We start from the raw sequence: 18,351 nt of genomic DNA, 5'->3' as shown, positions 1-18,351 counted from the left end.
TCCCCTCTACCCCAGTCAGCGTGGCCAGTGGTCAGGGGAGGATGGGTGTTGCAGTCCCAAATATCTGGTGGGCACCAGGTTGAAGGAGGCTGGTTTAGGGGTAAGTAACCTGGCGCCTTCCAGATGTTTGGGGCTACAACTCCCATCGGCCCCAGCAAGCTGAGGCCAATAGTCGGGGGTCATGGGAGTTGTAATCCAAGTACATCTGATGGCACCAGGTTGGCAAAGCCTAGGTTGAGTAGCCTGGCACTTTCCAGATGCTTTGGAATACAACTCCCATCATCCCCCTATCAACTGGCCCTTTTGGCTGGGGTGATAGGAGCTGTAACCCAAAAACACCTGGTGGGCACCACGTTGGGAAGGCTGGCTTAAGGGTTAAGTAACCTAGCGCCCTCCAGACATTTTGTACGACAAATCCCATGAGCCCCAGCCAGCAGGGGCGAGTTGTCAGGGGTGATGGGCGTTGTAGTCCAAAACATCTGGAGGGCGCCAGGTTGGGAAGGCTTCCCTAAGCAGTTCATCACACCGTCTCTGCCAGGCATTGGAGCCGCCGCCTTTCCCGGCCCGCTTGTCACGCCACCGACGCCCGCTTCTCTGAGGAAGTTGAGCGCCCCGGTCGCTTCCCGATTTTGTTTCCCTAGAAAAGAAAGCGAGACGCCCGTGCACGCAACCCGCGCTGCTTCGCACGCGAAGCCGGCAATCGTTATCTCGAGCGAGCGGGGCCATCCAGGGCGGAGGGGGACGAGAGGGGCTGAGCCAAATGGCGACCAGGGGATCGCTACCCTTTCACCTCCGCGGCCGATGTCGCCACCCCTCCCCTTCCCAAATTCCCGACGTCTGAGAAAGGGATGCTTAACCGTGCGATCCTCCCACCTCGTATATTTACCCGGGAGTAAGTAACGCCCCAAGGCGTTTAGGATTGCAGCCTTGATCCTTCCCCAACCCCAACCAGAAAGAAAGAAAGAAAGAAAGAAAGAAAGAAAGAAAGAAAGAAAATTCATCGCAGGAACAAGAGAACAGAGGGCCTGGAGAAATTACTATTTTTCCATCACCAAAACAGCTTACAGGATTAAAAACACTAAAAACACAATCTTATGCATGTCAGCTCAAAAGTAAGTGCCATTGATTTTAATGGGGCATACTCCCAAATATATGAGTATACCTTGGCACAATTCTCGTTAAATTCAATGGGATTCTCTTTTAAGAAGGCATTTATAGGATTGAACCTTGCCTGGAAGTAAGCTTTTTTGTGAGTAGACGTATATAAGATTGGGACATAAAGCTGCAATCTTAGGCCCATTTATCTGGGAGTAAACCCCATTAAACTCAGTTGGATTTCTTTCTGAGTAGTCATGTACAGGATTGTGTTGTTAAACAAGAAAATAGAGACCGGACACAAATAAAGTTCATACAGGCAGTATGTGAAGGGGTGCAGGGGCAAGTGCCCCCCTCCCCCAAGTATCTCTTCCACCTGCTTCCCTACTTTGGGACACCTGTGGTTACGTGAAGGAAAGGCACTTTTCACATATATATCATAACTGGGGTGACTAAGTGAAAAGAAGGATAGGGTTCCTGCACCTTAAGAGTTGTCTAGAAGAGGGAACTTCAGGTACTGCAGTTAAAATCCCCATTTCAACACAACTATTAAAGGGGCAAGAGCACCGCCTTCTTTTTAATTAAAGGGGCAAAGGCGCAGTCCTCCTTTTATTAAAGGGGAAAGAGCGCCATCCTCTTTTTAATGTGTTGTTTGTACATACAAGAAAGTGAAGCACCAGCCAAGGTGTTAGCATGGCATAGAGCAGCAGCAGGCAAACTGGCACCTTTCAGATGTTTTGGACTGCAACTCATCTCTGAGCAGTGAGCACTTCCAAGGATCCTGGTGTATTTATTTATTTATATATTAAACATTGCAGGCCATGCCTTTATCCAAACAAGGATTGGATAAAGCATAGCTTCCAAATCTCGGGAAGTCCTAGTTCCCCTCTACTCAGCACTGGTCAGGCCTCATCTGGAGTACTGTGTCCAGTTCTGGGCACCGCACTTTGAGAAGGATGCAGAGAAGCTGGAGAGGGTTCAGAGGAGGGCAATGAAGATGATCAGGGGACTGGAAACAAACCCCTATGAAGAGAGACTGAAAGAACTGGGCATGTTCAGCCTTGAGAAGAGAAGACTGAGGGGAGATAGGATAGCGCTCTTCAAGTCCTTGAAAGGTTGTCCCAGAGAGGAAGGCCAGGCTCTCTTCTCCATCATCCCAGAGTACAGGACACAGAATCATGGGCTCAAGTGACAGGAAGCCAGATTCCAGCTGAACATCAGGAGAAACGTCCTGACTGTTAGAGCAATATGACAATGGAACCAATTCCCTAGGGAGGTGGTGGGCTCTCCCACCCTGGAGGCGTTCAAAATGAAGCTGGACAGCCACCTGTCGGTGATGCTCTGATGTGGATTCCTGCATTGAGCAGGGGGTTGGACTCGATGGTCTCATAGGCCCCTTCCAACCCTACTATTCTATGATTCTATGGTTTCAAGGCAGTATTCATTAAAATCAATAAACGTATTTATTTAAACGATTTCTATACAGTCCTTCAGCAAAGTTTTCAAGACAGGTTAAAAAGAAGAAGAAAGTGTGTGTGTGGAGGGAGGCTTCTTCTTCACCACCACCGAGTATGCAGGAACAAAAAAAACATACAAAATAGAGGTACCACCTTTAATTGGTAGATTAATCTATTTCCTATTTTGTCGATAATTGGCGAAGCAGATATTAGAAGGCATCTCTTTCCGAATGGAAATTAAGTTGGTTTTACGAAAAGGAATTTACGAAATAAAGACGACCTCCATCTCCGTCAGTGACAAATATAGAACCACACTCGGGTATACCGATGCGTGCCATGTGTCCTGGAGAGCAAAATATACGCATGCAGGATCGTTCTTTGGACAGTTTTCGTGCATTGCATGGGGGTATTTGCGAATGAAAATGCTTCCAGATAAATTATTTTCTGACACCAGTGAAAGCAGCCCTCAGACACAGTGATCCACAAAGCGCTTCAGCAGCAAGCCATCAGTCCCATGCGTGAGACGCGGGACGCTAAACGCAATTTACTCCGAAGCAAATAAATCCTGCGGGAGTTCAAAAGAAGGGCACTCCCAAATAAGGTGTCCTTGATTGCAGTCTGGGGTGGTTTGTGGGCGGCTGTTTGCACATCTTTTGAACCTCAAGCTCTTGAAATAGTGGAGTATATCCAATTCACGCGAAGAGTGAAACCGCACTTTACACCAGCCTTCCCCAATCTGGAGCCCTCCAGAGTTGCAGCCCAGCACATCTGGAGGGCGCTGGGTTGGGGAAGGTTGTTTTACACATACACAGAATGAAGTGGCAGGTTAAGATAGTAGGGCTGAGGACTGTACCACATCACACTGCAAGTGAGGGTCATATTTTCGAATGCTTTTCCACATTAAAACAGCAACCACAAAACCAAAAACCTCCCCGCATGTAGAAAACTAGTACAGCAGAGAGAAAGATTTAAGGTAGCCGTTTTCTTGTCCTTGTTCTCTACATGGAGGGAAGTATGTGTGCGTGCGTTTTAAGGACTGGAAACATAAAAAAGGGGGAAGAATAAAACAAAAAGAGTAAAAAGGAAAAAAAGCACCCCCCCATCTCAGTCCAACGCCCAATTTCAACACTTTCGGTTTAAAGTGGTATGGTCAGAATTGCACCACCCCATTCTGCTCGATGTGCGGATTTAGCTTAAAGATGGGCAGATCTACTTGGGGGTCCTGATCCACAAGTCAAAGACCAGGGGTCCTATCAAATGTTAGTCCTACTTGGAGTAGACCCATTGAAATGAATGGGGCTAACTTCCCTCCTGGAAGGAAGGATGAACCAACTTAAGTTCCATTCTTTTCAATGGGTCTACTGTAAGAGGGACTAGCGTCAGATACAACCCCAGTGCTGCAGTCCCCTGCGTACTTACCCTGGGCCTAAGCCCCATTGAACACAGCGGGACTTACATCCGAGTAAATACCCACAGGATTGCCTAACCACACTTACACTTAATCCTACACATGTCTACTCAGAAGCAAGTCAATTGAATCTCAAGGGGTTTACTCCCAGGTTAGTGTGTATAGGTTTGCAACCTTACTTGAGCGCCATTGAACTCATTGAGATTTACTCCCGAGTAACCCTGCATCGGCTTGGGCTGCAGGAGGCTGCTCTATGACTAGGGAGACCCAGACTTAGCCATGCAGCCGACCGGATGGCTGCAGACTGGTCACTTTGTCTTTTTTCTTTCTCACACTGACCTACCTCACGAAGTTGTTGTTAGGATAAATCAGGATGACATACGCGCGTCGCCCGGGCTTTTTGGAGGAAGGGTGGAATGTATATTTTTTTAAAGGGGAGATAAATACAATTCCACATAACAGCTGACATCCATGCCAGTTTTGTGTGTGTGTGTTTTCAGCTGCGCGGGGGAGACACTTCCTCCCCATCCCCTTCCAGCTGGAATTCTGCTTCCCCCTCCTTCAGTTTCTTCTTGCCCCCAGAACCTTTTTGCTTTGGGCGCTCTGGCCTTGATCCAGGAGGAATCGGAGACGCGTCTCGAAGGGGAGACGCTTCCCTCCACGTATCTAGAGTGCCTTGGGCGGTGGGGGAGAGAGAGAGAGAGAGAGAGAGAGAGAAACCCATGGGTCTTTCTCTACACAAACCAGCTACTTTAAATAAATCAATATAAATACATAAATTATCTCGAATGATGTCTTGATTAACATGACCTGGAAAGTGGGGAGCGGGGTGGAGAGAGAGAAACACGAAGGCTACTGACCTAGGCGCGCTTACCTTGGGGTAAGACCCATTTAACTCAATGAGACACGCGCCCAAGGAAGCGCGCACCGCACCATCGCTTGCGCGGCTGCGGGCAAAAGCGCTCTGCCAAAGTTCGGAGCCACTTCGGTTTTGGTTAAACTGCTGCCACGTGACGCGAGGCCGAGCGGCCAATCGGGACTCGAGGAGGTGCATATAAAGCTGGCAGAGAGTGGCACTCCAGCCAACGTGCCAGAGAAGGGCGATATTTCAGCCATCGAGAGCGGAGCATCTTTGCCTTTTCGGAGACCGTTTGGCCGGACGGAGTGACGACGGACCCGAAGTTCCCCGGAGGTGAGCGCAGCAGAGGCCGGAGATTTCTTCTCAGGTCCCAGAGCCTCGGTTCTGCAAACAGTTCGGCTCTCTCTTACTTGTCTGTCTGTGCAGGTGTGTGTGCATGCCGGTGTATATGTCCATCCGTGGCTGCTGATGGAGAGGACTTTTGTCTGTTGTCAGCCTGCCCTTTCCTCCCCCCCAGCAAATGTTCTCAATTGATGAAAGGGGCTTTAAAATGTCACTAGTTATTCTTTAGGCTGCTGGTGATTACTACACTGAGGTTTGCTCTCTTGTTGATCCGAGATGAGAACCTGCCAAGGAACTAAAATGTTCCCTCTTGAATGGAAGGGGATGTCTTCAGGGACTTGAGCTGGAGGTAGAAATTTAAATAAGTAGTTAATGGTAAGTGGGCCCTGGAGAGGGGCCCTAGGCATGTGCAGAGTGCCTTTTGGAACCACTTTGAGCAACCACAGGCTTGATATCCCTGCTCCAGCTGAGATTCAGGGGCAAGATTCTAGGTTATGGTGTACAATTTTCAGCACCGGGTCCTCGTCTCACTTCAAAAAACAAAAAACAAAGAAGAGTGATCCAGCACATGCTAGGAACTGTAACCCCAAACCTCTGAGGACCTTTATAGATAGCACATCCCCCTGCAAGAAATATGCAAAAAGTTATCTAAGTGAACATGAACCAGGTTGTGCGCGCACACACACACACACACACACACACACACCACAGCCCCAGCTAATACAACACCTCTGATCCAGGGAAATCCCATTTTCTCAGCACTCAAACAATGAGTTGGCTGCTGAGGGAAGTGCAATTCCTCCCTGTCTGCAGCTATTGCAACCATCATTATTGTATAACTTCTCACTGGCACATTGGATGGTAGTAAATCCCCATCCAATGCGGTCTGGTAATGGCGCACCATTCTGAAGAGTTAAAATGCCCACACACTTGCCCACCTTGTGTGATCCTAGTGGTGGAATACATCTCTCACCCAGACTGGGAGCTAAGGAATCTGTCCTGCACAGGAAAGCTATCTCCTACCTGTGGCTCAGAAGCCGAGCATGTGCGTTGCATGCCAAAGGTCCCAGGTGAGATCCTTGGCATCTCCAGATAGGCTCTGCTTGAAACCCTCAACAGCTGTTGGCAGTCAGTGTAAACAACACGGAACTATATCTCATTATGTGGGGATAGGAATATAGAGTAGTATCCAATGTTAGTCCTACTTAGAGTAGACCCATCAAAATGAATGAGACTTAGGTTAGTCACGACGAGCCTAAGTCCCATTCATTTTGATGGGTCTACTCCAAGTAGGACTAACATTGGCTACTAGCCGTAGAAACAGTGTTGGATCAGGGCCTCTAGTGCTTACAATAGCAATTTGATTTAGGAACACAGGAACCTACTCTATGCTGAATCGGACCGTTAGTCCATCTAGCCCAGTGTTGTCGGCACTGACAATCCCTCTAGAGCTGGGGTAGGCAAAAAGTAGATCTCCAGATGTTTTAGATTTCAGCCCCCAGCATTCCTGACCATTGGTCGTGCTGGCAGGAGCTTCTGGGAATTGGAAGCCCAAAAAATCTGGAGATCTGCCTTCAGCCCACCCGTGTTCTAAAAGTTTTCAGGCAAGATTCTTTCCTGTCCTACCTGCAGACGCCAGGGATCAAACCTGCAGCCTTCTGCATGCAACGCAGATGTCAAGGTGGAAACTGAGCCCATAGAACCCCAGAGCAGTTCTGATTCTGAGGAGGAACAGCAATCCGTGGGAGAGGAGCCCACTCATCCCTCACAGGCACAGCAGCTGGCAGAGATTCCTCCTGCCAGCATTCCTGAGATAGATAGTGACCCTGGCAGTGAGAGAGTGCTGGAGGGGGACTTGGTAGACACTCGACGCAGACGCAGGGAGATGGAAGGCGCGGAAAGGAGGCATAGTGCCTGTTTGGTGCGCAAGCAACAGTCGTGCCCTGTGGACCCAAGGGAAAGAGGGAGGAACACTCCCTAGCCCATAAGTTCAGGGTCTGCAAGTGATTCTCCTTCAAACAGGGACCAACTGCCTAACCTGGAGCATAGGCTACTCTGCTATCTTTTCCCAGTGCTGTTCCTTGCTTAGTCGCTGGTGATTAGCATCTGAAAGAGTCATTAAGTTGTAAAAGGATTAAAGCCTTGAAAAGAATCCTTTTGTCTGTGTCTTGAGTTGGCTATTGGAGTAGACTGAAAGAGGCCGCCAGGGAGCTCCTGACAGCAGCTGCTCTACCACCACTGAGCTGTGGTTCCTCTCCAAAATATTTTTTTCAGAATCTGGCAAGACCATCAATGGCTGTTCCCATTTTAGAGATGTAGAAGGGAAGCTGGCATAGGGAGAGTGCAACTTTCTGAGGGATTCGAACAGTGAACAGGGCTCATTAGATCTGCTCATGCAGCAATCTGTTTCCTTCTGGCCACATTCCCTGCATCCCGAGTTTAGGTCATACTAGTCTCCAGCCAGGGGATGGGCAGTCTGCCAAGGGGATGAGGAAACTGACTGGGAAGCTCTGCTTAGTGCGGAATTCAGCTGCCAGGATTTTTAGCGGGTCCTGCCAGGTTGGTTCGTATCGCTCCAATCCCATGCAGAGCTGCACTGGTTGCCTATTTGCTTCCGGGCCCAATTCAAGGTGCTTGTACTTAAAGTTCTAAGATGGCCTTCCCCAACCTGGTGCCCTCCAGATGTGTTGGACCACAACTCCCATAATTCCCAGCCAGCATGGCCAGTGGCTGAGAACTGTGGGAGTTACAGTCCAACACATCTGGAGGGTGCTGAGTTAGACAAGGATGCTCTAACCAAATGCTTGAACGGGTGGGTGCCACCTTCCCATACTTGCCTGCCTGTGTCTTCAGATCTTCTGCTCGAGCCTTCCTTCAAGCATCTTCCCTTACTGGAAGTGGACTTCCATAACGGCATAAGGAGAGGGTCTTTGTGCATTGCCCCAGTTTAGAATGCCTTCCCTAAAGAGGCATGCCTGGTGCTTAATTTAAAGTCTTTCTACCACCAGATTAAAACATCTCCTTTTACCCGGCCATGTTAATTTGTGGAACTTCCCATTCTGCCTTTGCAACGGAGACTGAATCTTTAATTTCTCTTTTATTGTAACTGCTGGATAGTAGTTTTTGTTGTATTGTATTGGGTTTTTTAATTTATGGTTTGTTTGTTTGTTTGTTTGTTTATTAATTGCCCATCTGGCTGGTCACCCAGCCACTCTGGGCGATGTACAAAGTATGTAATAGAACAGTTTAAAACAATAAAATTCTACAGTAAAAGTATCATATTTCTAAAAATACCCTAACCCACTCCAAATGCCTGCCTGAACAACCACATTTTTAATGCGCGGTGGAAGTTCATTAAAGAGGGGGCATGGCGGAGTTCCCTAGGGAGGGAATTGTGTTGTATTGTACGCCATCCTGGAATATCCTGGGATGAAAGGCAGTATAGAAACAGGTGAAGAACTGGTGCCCTGCAGAGCTGCTTGAGGCCGGTTCACACTAGCGTAGCCAAGTGCTGCGGTGGCTGGAAACGACAGAAGTTGCAGCCCCCCAGCACAGGCCGGGGAAGGTTTCATTAGAGCCTAAAGCTGCAATCCTAAATGCATTCTCCAGGGCGGGGAGGGGCTTTTTTTGTTGGGGTGGAACAGTATGCTGGTGGGTGGGTCCAGAGCCAAAAGTAGGCAGGGCCGCTCTTTTTCTTTCGCTCCCTCCTCACCCAACAGACTTCCAGGGGAGGAATCAATTGCTCTTGCCGGAGGTCTGAACTGTTCCCTTGCACAGGACTTCTGAAATGTGGCCAATGGCTGTATGTTGCTGACCTGTGCTCTAGGACAGAAAATAGATGTCCAGATTTTTTGGACTTCAACTCCCAGCATTCATTGGCCATGCTGGCAGGGGCTTCTGGGAGTTGAAGTCCATAGCATCTGGAGATCTACCTTCTGCCCACCTCAGCTCAATGGGCTCTTACTCCCTAGAGCAAAGTGGGACTTGCATTTGAGGATTGCTCTGCAGATTTAGAATCATAGAATACTAGCGTTGGAAGGGGCCTGTAAGACCATTGAGTCCACCCACCTGCTCAATGCAGGAAGACACTTCTCTAAAGGTTGGTATCAAATATTCTCTGGGTATTCTCTGAATATTCAACTATTTGTCAAGTTGTCACCAAATAATTGTCTGTTTGAATAACCACGTCCAATGATACTTGATCTTAATACTTGGCAGTACTTGCTAATTGACATGTCGAACTACTTAGTGTTTGAAATGTTGACTGCTTACAAGACAAATATCAAACTCAAATCTCTTCCATGCACATCCAGTTGTTACACCCATGACTGTCAACATGCAAGTTGCAAAGCAATTCTGTGTCTCCTATATATATTTGTACTGTGTTGAGAACTTTGGTCAAAAGAGAAACCCATTCATTGGTGTCTGCCTGGAGGATACCTTGTCAGCCTCCTCAGTCAGCAACAGCAACTCAAATGTCTTCTTCTGTTAAAGTATTTTGGCACAATTTCCCAGGGTGCATTGATTTTCAGCAAAATTTGGGGTGGGGGGGATCTATAGGGCAGTTTATAGTTTAAGACTGTGGTCCTATACACCAGCCATCCTGAACCTGAAGCCACCTAGATGTCTTTGATTACAACTCCCATCATCCCTGGCCATTGGCCATGTTGGCTGTGGCTAATGGGAGTTCTAGTCCAACAGATCTGGAGAGTGCTGGTTTGGTGACAGCTGTGATATTTATTTATTATGTTTCTGTACTGCCCAATAGCCGAAGCTGTCTGGGTGGTTCACAACAACTAAAATCGCAGCATGCATCATAAAATGCGATGTAAAATCTAACGCTTAAAACTGCAATATAAGAGTACAAATCAAACTAAAACCTAGCAGCAATGCAGAGATTTAAAAAAAAAATCATAAGGAATTTAAAACAGAGCTAAAAGACTAAAATGCCTGGGAAAATAAAAAGGCCTTCACCTGGTACAACATAGGCACCAGGCGAGCCTCTCTGGGAAGCTCATTCTACAACCGGGGTGCCACAGCAGAAACGGCCCTCTGCTTCGTAGCCACCTGCCTCACTTCCTTTGGCAGGGGCTCCCACAGAAGGACCACTGAAGATGATCTTAAGAGTCCAGGCAGGTATATATAGGGTATACACTCACTTGGGAGTAAGGCCTATTTAGTTCCGTGGTACTTACTTCCAAGGATGTATGTATAGGATTGCATTGTAAATATCATTCAGTACGACAGTTCATTTTAAACAAATCTTAATCCTGAAAAGATTCCTAGGGCCAAAAGGCAAGCTTAGTGTTTACAATCGTGCTCTAACCACTGAGTAACCTCTTGTCCCAGATCTTGCTCACAATTCTTCCCTGTTTGCTTGTCTTGTTCTTTAGGTAACTTTAGGGGGATGAAGGCTGTACTGATGGGAAGCCAAGGCATCGTGCCAGTCACAGAAATCCTCATCGCTTTTGTCCTTTCCTATCTGCTTCTGGCTTTCATCAGATCTTTCTGGCAGAGGATTCCCCTGGGACTGAAGAAACTTCACGGGCCAAGGGGATACCCACTGATTGGCAACATCCTGGACCTGGGGAAGAACCCCCATCAGTCCTTGACATGGATGAGCCAGAAGTATGGGGATGTGATGCAAATTCATCTCGGCACAAGGCCAGTGGTGGTGCTGAGTGGGTTAGAAACCATCAAGCAAGCCCTCATTAAGCAAGGAGAAGACTTCTTGGGACGCCCTGATCTCTACAGCTTCCAGTTCATCAGTGATGGGCAGAGTTTAACCTTTGGTCGGCAGTCTGTGGACATATGGCGAGCCCATAGAAAGCTTGCCCAGAATGCACTGAAGTCCTTCTCATCTTCAACCAGCTCTACATCATCCATCTGTCTGCTGGAGGAGCATGTCTCCAAAGAAGCGGACTACCTCATCACAAAGTTCCAGGAACTGATGAAGGAAAAGAAGAGCTTTGAACCTTACCGGTACCTGGTGATCTCTGTGGTTAATGTCATCTGTGCCATGTGCTTCGGTAAGCGCTACAACCATGAAGACCAGGAGCTGCTCAGTATGGTGAACATGAACAATGAGTTTGGGGAAGCAGCTGCTTCTGGGAACCCAGCTGACTTCATTCCTGTCCTCCAGTATCTTCCCAGCCGCGCTATGAAGGCCTTCAAAGATCTCAATTGGCGGTTCAATGCACTTGTGCAGAAGATAGTTAAGGATCATTACATGAGCTTTGACAAGGTAGGAGTGTGTGTGTGTGTGTGTGTACACCATTCAGTGTGTTAAGTGTCTTGCTTTGCTACTTGGCTTTTCTCTCCTCTCTCTCTCTCTCTCTCTCTCTCTCTCTCTCTCTCTGCGCTTGTAGCTCAGACAAGCAAACCATATCTATGGTGAAAGACCAGCAAAGAGGCTGCAGTAAATTTCTTGTATGCCTATAATTTGCAGAGTAAGACGGATTGCACTCGCAGAGACTTTATTTGCAGCCTGAGCATTTGGGGTCCACACAGTAGATATGTGTAGCAATATACTGCATTGCAGCTAGATTTATAGCTGCATGCAACACTTGCAAATAAAGCATGCTGGTCCTGCCCCAGCAGGGGTGGACAGAAAGTAGAACTCCAGATGTTTTGGATTTCAAGGCCCAGCTTTCCAGACCATTGGCCATGTTAGCAGGTGCTTCTGGAAGTTGAAGTCCCAAACATCTGGAGATCTACCTTCTGCCCAGCTCTGTGTACAAAATGGGCAACATATTATGCTATTTAACCCTTACTCTCCTGTCTGATAGGTGGGGTATGAATGAAATTATCATTTGTGGAATTCAAGGTGGTATAAATAGGGTTCCCAGATGGGTCACCCATCCAAGCACTGACCAGTCCTGGACCTGTTTAGCTTCAAGAAGTTTGCTGCATCATGAGGCTTGAAACGAGTAGACAGGAAAGCTAAAATGAGCTCTTCCACTTGTAGTTCCTGCCATACTTCATTGGTGGAGCACCAGCTTTGAATGCTGAAGGCCTCAGGTTCAATCCTTGGCGTTTCCAGTCCGAAGGATTGGGTAGCAGGTGATGGGGAAAGACCTTTAAGAGCTGCTGCCAGTCAGAGTAGACAGTACTAAGGCAGATGGACAAGTAGTCTTCTGACCTGGGATAACGTCTGTCTCCTAACGAGGCTGACTCTGCATCACTGATCTGAGAATGAGTGTTTTGGAATTTGGCACCGCAACCATCCTCTGGGTTTGTGTTTCAGAACAACATCCGAGACATTACTGACTCCCTCATTGACCACTGCCAGAATAAGAAACTGGACGTGAATGCCAATATCCAGCATTTGGATCAAAGGATTATCAGTATTGTCACCGATATTTTTGGAGCTGGTAAGAATCTGCTAATCTCTTCTTTCTCTCTGCTCTTCCCCATACCGCTGCACTCTGCAGTTACGCACTCCCTGCTTCACGCTAGCTGCAGTCCCCTGCTTCTAAAAACAATAAACGGGGACAGCCACTGCTCGTATCATCTGATATGCTGCTCACCCCAGTACACCAAATACAAGAACATTTCCGCTCCAAATCTGATACATTCTGTATAGCAATGCCTTGGTGTGCTTTCTTCCTGACCTATGAATAGCCAGTCTCTTTATCTTGACCATTAGAGATGTGCAAATTGTCCTCCACTGAAATGCTGCACATCATACCAAAACTCTTCTTATCTTGTGCTCTCAAGTGTTGCCTGTGCAGGGTCTCTTCAAATTCATTTTGGCCCTTGCCAGTTCAGGAGACCTTTTTCAGTTTAGGCATAGGAAGCTGCCTTATACTGGCTCAGCCCATTGGTCCATCCAGCCCAGTATTGTTGACACTGACCGGCAGCAATGGCTATCCGGGGTTTCAGGCAGGATTCTTTCCTAGCTCTACCTGGAGATGCCAGGGATCGAATCGGGGACTTTCTGTAGGCAAAGCATGTGCTCTACCATGGCAATATTGGCTTACCCTTGACAGTAAGCATTTGGCAATTCATTGAAGCCAGGGAGTGCAGAACCCCCACAGCCTGCGGCCCCAGCCTAGTCTGCCAGGCTTTCTAGCCCTTCCTGCAGAACTTCTTTGGGTTCTTTCAGGGCGGGTTGCCCACTGTTATCTCCAACTGGAGATAACGATGGGGATTCCCCTGTGCACTACTTCCCACTTCCATTCGGATTGGATCAGAGATGCAGATGGGGAAGGACAAATCCATGAACTCAGCAGGTGAGAGTCCAAGCACCAGAGAAGCGAGCAGTACTAGAGAGGCAAGCAGCTGCTACTCCAAGCACTGGCTGAGTCCATTTCTCCATGCTGGGAGAGATAGCAATTAGCAAACTAGATTTGTATACTTCCCAAATAGCAAATGCCCCCTGGGCATTGAACTCCATGCCTCTTTGCCACTGATGCTGGGAAAGACTGAAGGCAAAAGGAGAAGGGGACGGCAGAGGATGAGATGGCTAGATAGCATCACCGATGCAATGAATATGAACTTGAGCACGCTCTGGGAGAGAGCGCAGGACAGGAAGGCCTGGCGTGCTATGGTCCATGGGGTCACGAAGAGTCGGACACGACTGAACAACAACAACGACATCCATGGGTGTGGCCACACCCACTGACGTCATCCGGCCCATGGAGGGACTGGTGAGAGGCAATTCGGCTTCCCGCCGAAGATTGGTTCTGCACCCCAATTAAAGTCTTTCCTCCCAATCAAAGCATGTCCTGACTATATTTAAACTTCACGGAAGTTCTCTTCAGGCACAGTCCTATACATGTTTAGACAGAAAAAAGTCCTGCAACTACCAGCATGCCCCCAGCCAGCATGTACACCATTTGCTGGGGAACATGGGCAGGAGGGTGCTGTTGCACTCGTGTCCTGCTTGTGGGTTTCCCATAGGCAGCTGGTTGGCGGCTGCTGTGAACAGAATGCTGGACAAGATGGACCTTTGGTCTGATCCAGCAGGGCTCTTCTGAGTTCTGACGTTCTTATGCAAATGACTGCTTATAGCTCGCCACCTTGTTCTGGCCTTGAAAAAGGGATCTCTCTCCACTCCCCTTCCCTTGAGTGTCGTGTCTTTTTAGTTTGTAAGCCTAATGATGGGCCAGTCCCTCTTTTTAAACTGATGTGAGCTGCTTTGGGAGATGATAATTTTCTAAAAAGCGGGATAAAAATGCAGTAAAAATTTTGCTGCCGATACCACATGTAATGTCTTGGAACTGGGATCTAAGGTCAACAAATACTGGCGGAATTCTGCTCATTCCCTTTCAGTCTGTTTGCATCACTGTTGGCTGTGCTGTAGCTGATGCTGAATGGCTTTCCCTTTGGGTCTGTCGTAGGGTTCGACACAGTGACCACTGCTCTGTCTTGGTGCCTCATGTATCTCGTGACTTACCCTGAAATCCAGAAGAAGATTCAGGAAGAAATCGGTAAAAATCCAGACCCTCTTCTCTTGACCTTTTTTTTTTTTTTTTTTTAAGCCCTTCTTCAAGGCTTAATTTCCATCAACCTGCCTTCTTTCTCCCTCCTTTGACCTGCAGACCAAACCATTGGCAGAGAACGGAAGCCCAGGCTGTCAGATCGATCCATGTTGCACTACACAGAAGCTTTTATCATGGAGACGTTCAGACACTCCTCCTTTGTGCCTTTCACAATCCCTCACTGGTAAGGCCGGACTGGTCATATGGCAGCTTTGCTCTTTCACTCCCACTCACCCCTTTATCTTGCTGTTTCTCTCCACTCCCTGCCTCGAGCCTCTCTATTTCTCTCCCCCAACCCCTTTCCTTGCTATTTCCCCCTCTGAGCCTCTTGCCTCTCTATTTCTCTTCCCCACACACACCTCTTGACTAGCCAGGCCCCCCATGGCATCCATTGTGTGACTACCCACATCCTCCATGGGTACCATTTTGTGATGGTGCCTGCAGCAGTTTCTCAAATTCCCAAACATGCCCACAGGTCCAAAAAGGTTGGGGACCCCTGAGCTAGATAGGCCAATGGTCTGACTCTGTATAAGGTGGCTTCCTATGCCTAGCTTCCATCCCCTGGAACTACATTTCCCAGAGATCCATAGGGAGAGGGAAGAACTGCTGAAGCAGTTTAAGTATCTGATGTAGATATCCCAGGGCAGGTGCCCAAGGATGCTGCTGATGCTAGAGCTGCTGCCTCTACCACTATCCAACATTTTGCTATTTATTGGACTTTTCCTTCTGCCTCCACCTTGCTCTTGCTTCACATCCTGTAAGACAGGGACGGGGAATGTGTGGCCTCCAGAAGTGGTTGGACTCTAGTTTCCATCAGTCCCAGCCAGCATGGCCAATCATCTGGAATGATCGGAATCGTAGTCCTGCAACATCTGGAGGGCTGCAGGTTCCCCATCCCTACTGTAAGATCCCTTGACAAGAGCAAGGGAATGCATACCACATTGGTACACAGTTAGACTGTCATTCTACCCATCCTTTTGGCAGTGGTAGTAACTAGTTTCACAACAGCTCTTTAAAAATAGGTATGGCTGCAATCCTATATCCACTAACCTGGGAATGAGCCCCATTTAACTCAATAGTATTCTGGGCAGACACAGATAGGACTGTACTGTTCCTAGCTGAAAACCTTATCAATCAGTAGCAAAAAACATGGCTCATAGTCTGCTGTGCGTTATCTTCCTCTATTTTTATTTGAGTTCAATTTCCTCAGCTGCCTTTACTTGGAAGTAAGACTTATCAAAATGACATGACTTCCAGGCAGATGCACTTAGGATTAGAGCTTTCTCCCCTGTTCAGCCCATGTCACCTTCAGGAAACAAGAACTAAGTCCTTGCTTCTATTTGTGCCTGTACAAATATTGTGCTTTTTCTTTCTCATAGCACAAACAGGGACACAGCATTGAATGGCTTCTACATCCCTCGAGATACCTGCGTATTTGTCAACCAGTGGCAAGTCAACCATGATTCGTAAGTATCTCTAGAACCTGCTCTAAAGGTCTGTTTAAGGGAGCTTTGCTGGCACTTCAGATGTTCATGGATGAGCCTAATTTGACATATGCCAGGTGTAAATCTGTGTTGATTTCTAGTTAAAGCAGGGGTGCAGAAACTCAGCTCTGTGGGCCAAATGCGGCCCTCCTGGGGTCCTAGTCTGGCCCTCCAAGGTTCCTCAGATGGCCACGCTCCTCCCCCTGGCCTCACCCACTTTTCCCTCACCATCAACCATTGGGTAGTTTCCTGGCTTTTGTGTAGTTTTTTCCCCATTCTAAAAGGTTAAAATGCCTCTCCGAAGGACAGGGGTGCAGAACCGTTTTTTGGCCTGAGGGCTGAATTTCATTTCCAAGAAGCTCTCAGGGGGCCACATTCCAGTGGTGGGTGGGGCCATAAGCAAAGGGGTGGGGCCAAAAATACCAGCATAGTTTAGCTTCAAGCTCTGACTAAGGCTTAGCACAAACATTTCATTCTTTTAGAATGGGAATAGGAAACAACTGTGAAAAAGCTGGGAAGCCACCACTTAGTTGAAGGGGGACAGGGCATAACCATTTGGGGAACCCTGTATAGGGCCTACAGGCCTGCAGTCTGAATTTGGCCCATGGGCCTGAGGTTCAACACCCCTGCTCTGGGTCACTTGGTCCAATACCTGGGGCATCTTATGCATACACGGCTGCAGAATTGTCCCCAGCTTATCAAACCCACTGTAGAACAGCTCTTGCACATACAAATTCCCCTAACGCTCATCCACTAGGGCCAAATTAGCCTCCATTCATGCAGTTAGCAATTTTTCATGAATGACTTAAAAAAAAAAAAAATCTCAATTGCAGGCACAGCCTCCCACCCCGATCAAGACCCTGCTGTAGGGGAATTTAACACTTTGCCCCCCTGCTGTGGTCTAGATTGGACCCCAAACAACTAAGGAAAAAGATGGAAGACCCAGGTAGGTTGCAAGTAGAAGATGATGTCTTCCGGACCCCCTATAAAATTGCATGAATGGAGGCAGAGTGATGGTATGATTAAAAGCCTCCTCTGGAAACCAGTCAGTCACATAAGCTGTGTTAGGTGCGAAACCCAAAATGTAAGGTGTGAAGTGGCCTTAAGGTTTGCAGTATTCCACTTTACCCCAAAGAAAGAGCTTTGTTTCTCAGACGAAGGCTTTGTCCCAAAGATTTCTTCTGATTCTGCAAAGAAACATGCTGTACCTGGGGGCAGTTTCAAATAGGCTGGTGGCTCTAAATGTGGTGGGGCTGTGAATTCTTTCTGGGCTTTAGTCAGAACTGTAAAGGAACTGTCCAAGGTGCTGAACCCTATCCCCAAAATGGGTTCAGCACCTTGGGTAGCTCTGTTAGAGGTCTGGTTGGTCCTGACGGAAACCTGGAATGGATTCACAACCCCACCAATGTCCTATCCTGGACATGATGTGACCGTGTGTTTTCTCCTAATCCCCATCTAGGATCACGTGAAAAACAGCACTCTAGAATGTCTGCTTTTTTTTTTCTTGTAGGAGGATTTGGAATGACCCTTCTAGTTTCATCCCAGAACGGTTTCTTGCTGTTGATGGGACTGGCATAAATCGAGTAGAGACTGAAAAGGTTCTGTTGTTTGGGTTGGGCAAGAGAAGGTGCCTTGGGGAGAATATTGCCAAAGGGGAGATCTTCCTGTTCTTGGCCACTCTGGTCCAGAATCTGGAATTCAGTCTGTGCAGCGGAGAGAGGGTGGACATGACTCCTCAGTATGGACTCACGATGAAATACAAGGTGTGTGAGCACTTCCAGATCAAACAGCGTTTCTAACCAGTGAAATCTGGGGCGAGATGGACACTGAGCCAGGAAAGAAAGGGAACAAAACCCTCTCTTGCAGAGTTCACAGTTCTCTTGACAGTGTATCAGCTGCGGCTTGATCCACTCTCAGTGAAGGCAGATGAAAAGCAGCTGTGACTGTAAAGAAAACTGGGGGGCAGACACTATTGTGAAAAGTGGGAAAATTTTGCTTTTATGTGACTTGAAGTCAAGTTATGGAAGAACTTTTCTGATTTGACTGTGAGAATAATATTGTGATCGCTCTGGTCATACGGGCCTGGAAGGGCTTGTCTCATACGTGACAATTGGTGAGGCTATGAGCTGTGTTGTGGATGCATAGTTTTAAGAGGGAGCTGATAAGCATGTATGGCACCATTGAACATTACTGGCTGAAGGCCTTGCTGAAAGGCCTCCAG

The 18,351-nt window shown here is 47.8% G+C and overlaps 1 protein-coding gene and 1 long non-coding RNA gene across 2 annotated transcripts; one reads left to right on the top strand and one right to left on the bottom strand.

Moving 5' to 3' along the window:
- Positions 1-2,697: 2,697 nt before the first annotated feature.
- LOC146337013 (uncharacterized) lies at positions 2,698-5,247 on the bottom strand. The gene is made up of 3 exons (XR_014785326.1): positions 4,835-5,247; positions 4,304-4,635; positions 2,698-2,895 (listed from the first exon to the last, which is right to left on the bottom strand). It is a non-coding gene; the product is annotated as an uncharacterized LOC146337013 (long non-coding RNA).
- Positions 5,136-17,963, top strand: LOC146337012 (cytochrome P450 1A4-like). Its single transcript, XM_084816900.1, has 7 exons — positions 5,136-5,152; positions 10,555-11,405; positions 12,408-12,534; positions 14,506-14,595; positions 14,707-14,830; positions 16,026-16,112; positions 17,641-17,963. Exons 2-7 carry the CDS (start codon positions 10,569-10,571, stop codon positions 17,927-17,929), a joined length of 1,554 nt encoding a protein of 517 aa, XP_084673026.1. The 5' UTR covers positions 5,136-5,152; positions 10,555-10,568; the 3' UTR covers positions 17,930-17,963.
- The last annotated feature ends 388 nt before the right edge of the window (positions 17,964-18,351 follow it).

The sequence above is a fragment of the Heloderma suspectum genome, chromosome 11 (assembly GCF_057233095.1).
Source record: "Heloderma suspectum isolate Gila_16-S chromosome 11, 16-S_ref, whole genome shotgun sequence".
NCBI classification, from domain to species: Eukaryota; Metazoa; Chordata; class Lepidosauria; order Squamata; family Helodermatidae; genus Heloderma; species Heloderma suspectum.
The sequence above is the reverse complement of the archived record's forward strand: the minus strand, read 5'-3'. Positions and strand labels throughout refer to the sequence as shown.